Source organism: Salvia hispanica, chromosome 5 (assembly GCF_023119035.1).
Source record: "Salvia hispanica cultivar TCC Black 2014 chromosome 5, UniMelb_Shisp_WGS_1.0, whole genome shotgun sequence".
Classification (NCBI taxonomy): domain Eukaryota; kingdom Viridiplantae; phylum Streptophyta; class Magnoliopsida; order Lamiales; family Lamiaceae; genus Salvia; species Salvia hispanica.
This window is the reverse complement of record NC_062969.1, coordinates 10,117,044-10,121,156: the sequence shown is the minus strand read 5'-3', so window position 1 is coordinate 10,121,156 and position 4,113 is coordinate 10,117,044. Positions and strand designations below refer to the sequence as shown.

General features: G+C 33.2%; 1 protein-coding gene across 1 annotated transcript; it reads right to left on the bottom strand.

The window, feature by feature from the left end:
• Positions 1-261: 261 nt before the first annotated feature.
• LOC125189376 (cathepsin L-like proteinase) lies at positions 262-2,555 on the bottom strand. The gene is made up of 4 exons (XM_048086658.1): positions 2,214-2,555; positions 1,990-2,127; positions 534-896; positions 262-447 (listed from the first exon to the last, which is right to left on the bottom strand). Exons 1-4 carry the CDS (start codon positions 2,553-2,555, stop codon positions 262-264), a joined length of 1,029 nt encoding a protein of 342 aa, XP_047942615.1.
• Positions 2,556-4,113: the final 1,558 nt, after the last annotated feature.

Sequence of the window (4,113 nt, the reverse complement as noted above, 5' to 3'; positions counted from 1 at the left end):
ACATTGAATCTAAGTCACAATCTACGAATTGCGAATAAATGCATCAAAATCAAAACCATAAATGTCGCATAATTAGTTAGAGCCAAAAAAAGAACAGGCGCAAATTTGATTGCTGAATAAAACTGATCAATAAATTTTATAGCAATCTGACTGTCGGCAAACCTTACAAATCCTTCACGCATTTATACACACAGTAACATGTTTAAGCAGAATTAACCAATAAAAAGTTTAAATCCAATCCAGAACTTCAGTCAAATCAATTCAAACCACCTTAACTTCTTCATATTTGATGACAACATATCCTTCTTTAATTTTGATGATCTGCGCTTTAAATTTCCTCATATTATTGTCAGGAGCCTTGGCATTGAACATGAAATCGTATTTCTCCACTAATGACGTTTTTTGGTAAAGAACTTTCTCAACAGACTCTAATATCAAATGCGTCCCCTGACAAATAAAATGTAATTATAATTACATAGAAATTAGGTGAAAACAGAATAACTGATAAATTATCAAATGAAATAAGTTCTTACACTATTGTAATTGTAGTTGCCAATAGCCGGTTCAAGGTAATCTTTTATGACCTGTGGCTTCTTTTCTTCATCAACATCACTGTAATTGTTTGCTCTTTGGATTTTTCCGTTGACAACCTTGTGAATTGTGCCGGGGATTCTTGTTTTACAAATAAGGTCAGCAGGTGGTGTATTCTTCGAGTTATAACTTGATTTGCGGAGAATCCTTCCATATCCGGACTCCCCCCATCTAGAACCCCATGAACTCTGAAACCAATAAATTTTTTTACCTGAATCGGTAGTGCCGTATCCGGAGAATACACCAACATGGTACTTGTACTTTCCATCTGGTGCGGGAATGCATGGGATCCCATCCCAAATATCCTAAAATGATGTTTACTAAATTATAAAAACTATATATATAGAATATGCTATATATCTCTAAGTAAAAAAATTAATAATAATAATCATGGATTATGACGTTCATAAATGACGTCATCCTTAAGAATAATTAACATTCTTTTTGTGCAAATTGTGAGGTTAAGACATAAAGTTTCCTAAGCTGATTTATTTTAGGATTCTGAATTCGATTAATTATATACAGGTGAGAGTGATATGATGGACATGACACGACCTAAGTTTTGGTGAAGAGAGTTTGCCTTAGGCATTACAAGGATATAGTCGAGATGAAGTAATTTGATTGAGTAAAACAAGACAATTTAAATGTGGCTTACAAAATAAATAAATAAATTGTTAGCTTGTACTCCCTCGTCTCTTCAAAAGAAGTCATTTGAGTACTCCCTCCGTCTCATAGAAATAAGTCATTTGGAGATATCACATGTTTTAGTGTATAATTATTAAAGTAAGAGATTGAAATAGTTGAACTAATATTAGTGAATGGTGGGACTCTAATTATTAATAGTGTCTATTTATATGCACTATTTCTATGAAACAGACGAAAAAGGAAATATGACTTATTTTTTTCGGCATAGAATGATAACATGTATTTTGATATGATTATATGAACATGATATTGGACTTCTAGTGCTTTATGTTTTGAGTCTTTATATATTTATGTATTTTGCTATAAACACGATATTGTCAATTTTTTTTTTGTTATTATTATTAAATATAATTTTAAATCTCACAAGTAGTATGGCAGATACACATATCGGGATTCACACTAAGTAATGATACAACTATGAGGTTATCTTTCAGTATCCCATATCCGACAACAACAAAAAACGATAAGGAATACTACTAATATAGAAACACTAAGCCAAAGGGTGAAATTGAGAGTACTATGATTTTCATAATTCAACTAATGTCTTATGGTTGGGTCTGCGGCTGCCAATGGAGAATTTTTATTCAAAAATTAAAGTAATTTTTATTAATAAATAGTGTAGTAATTGTTAAGAATTTTAGTTATAATTCAAAAAACTACACTAAAATTTAATCACAAGTTTTAGTTGCGTACCTTCTTATCAAGGCTTAATAAACCACCTTTATCAAATAAAATTGCACCAACGACCGGGCCTTTATTAAGAGCAATTAGTAAGCTCTCTTCATCAGTTGAAATATTCTCGTGGGAATCTAGTTTGATTCCATTCCATTTCTTGAAGGACAAAAAGAATTGTGTTAAATAAGAACCAATAATTAAACACGAAATACTTGTATTGGTGGAATTATTGAAGAATTTACCATTTTCTTCACGGTAGATGCACCGAGTTCGCCCTCCCACTTGTAGTCTTTTTCTAATTGGATTCCATTACTTTCAATCCACAGAAATGCATCCAATGATGAGCTTGAGTAAAACTGATATTTGTCCACATATTTGTCATCATCATTCTTGGGATTACGGTCGCAACAGTTTAAGAGCTCTTGCAATGATAATTTCGATTCCTCTCCGTATTTAAGACGAGTCCATGCCTCAATCCCACTTATAGTTCCTAATGCCCAACAAGTAACTGCGTAGAAAGATAGAAACGATGAAAATAGGTGACGGGTTAGGGGGGTGAGCTTCGGAGGTGCCATCGACCCCATAGCAGCTCCACTCGGACCACAGGGCCCAATATATTGCGACAAAGAATGAGAGCATTGAGATGTGAGCTCAGGCAGAGTATGGATCAATCATACAAGATTTGTAGAAATGCATGCGATGAGTTACGTTTTAGGGAAGAAGACACATTATTTTATTTATGTTTAGGGTTTATAAATTTATTATATTTTAACATAATTAATATATTTAACATGATAAATACTTACTCGCTCCTCCTTTATCAATCACAGGTGACATGATTTTACTATGTTGATGCCATGCCAACGATGATGGCAACTTAATCGGTAATATACCCTGCAAGTTCGGTAATGAACATTAATTCATAAAAAGTAATTATACTATCAACTACTCCCTCCGTCCTCCTATTAAGAGTCACATTTTTCCATTTCGGTCCGTACTCAATTAAGAGTCACACTTCATTTTTACCATAAATGGTAAGTAGGTCCCACATTCCACTAACTCAATTCACTCACATTTTATTATAAAACCAATATAAAATAATGGGTCCCACATTCCACTAACTTTTTCAAACCAACTTTTCTTTACATTTCTTAAAACCCGTGTCCGGTCAAAGTGTGACTCCTAATGGGGGACGGAGGGAGTATATGCTATTTTTAGTCGATAAATTACTCACCACACGTGAGAGTAGACCTTCTTGTTCCATATCTATAACCTGTGATAAGAGTGAATTCAATTAGTTAGATTTCAATAATACTTCCCTATCCATGAAACAATTACTTTTATATAATACTAAAATTAAATATAGGAGATTCTTTACATAGGAGATTCTACCAACATAGTATCACAAAATGTTGCAAAAACTTCACAAAATCTGACCTTTGAAGATTGTAGATGGTCCGTGGCGGCGGGAAAATGGAGAGAGCGAGCGAGCGGCGTCTGGTTCGAGACAGTTGGCGGCAGGAGAGGGCTTGTTGAGAGAGATAGGCGCTCTAACTTAAAACCTGCAGGTCTCCCTCCATTTTTTTCCTCTCTCTCTATTGATGCTGTGTTTATCTTTGAAAAAGTGAATGAGTATAATAGATATAGAGAGATGACTGACAAATAGATCATATAGCCCAAATAGTGCAATAATTAGCTTTTTCTAATCGTATTTATTTAATTAGCTTTTTTTGTACACAATAATTCTTTCGTAATTATATACTACTACACGACACGCTAAAACAAAAGAAGTAATTCAATCTTTTATTATTAGCAAATAGTATAGTACTTAACTAAAAGAAAATAAAAAATGGTGAAGAATTGACTCAAATCTTTTATTCATAGCAAATAGTATAGTACTACTTAATAAAAAAGAAAATAAAAATGGTGATAAGTAATTTATGCTGACCTCTTTTATAAAATGTCATGTGTAAGGCCATTATTTAGTACTCCCCCCTTCCTAAATTACAAGAAGAAACTACTGTATACAAATTACTGTCCCTAAACCCTAATTCTTGTTCTAGTCATTGTTTTGCTCCACACCATATATGGTAAGGCTCGGTTGGTACCATAACTTAAATTAGAAAAAAAGTCCCCCCTACA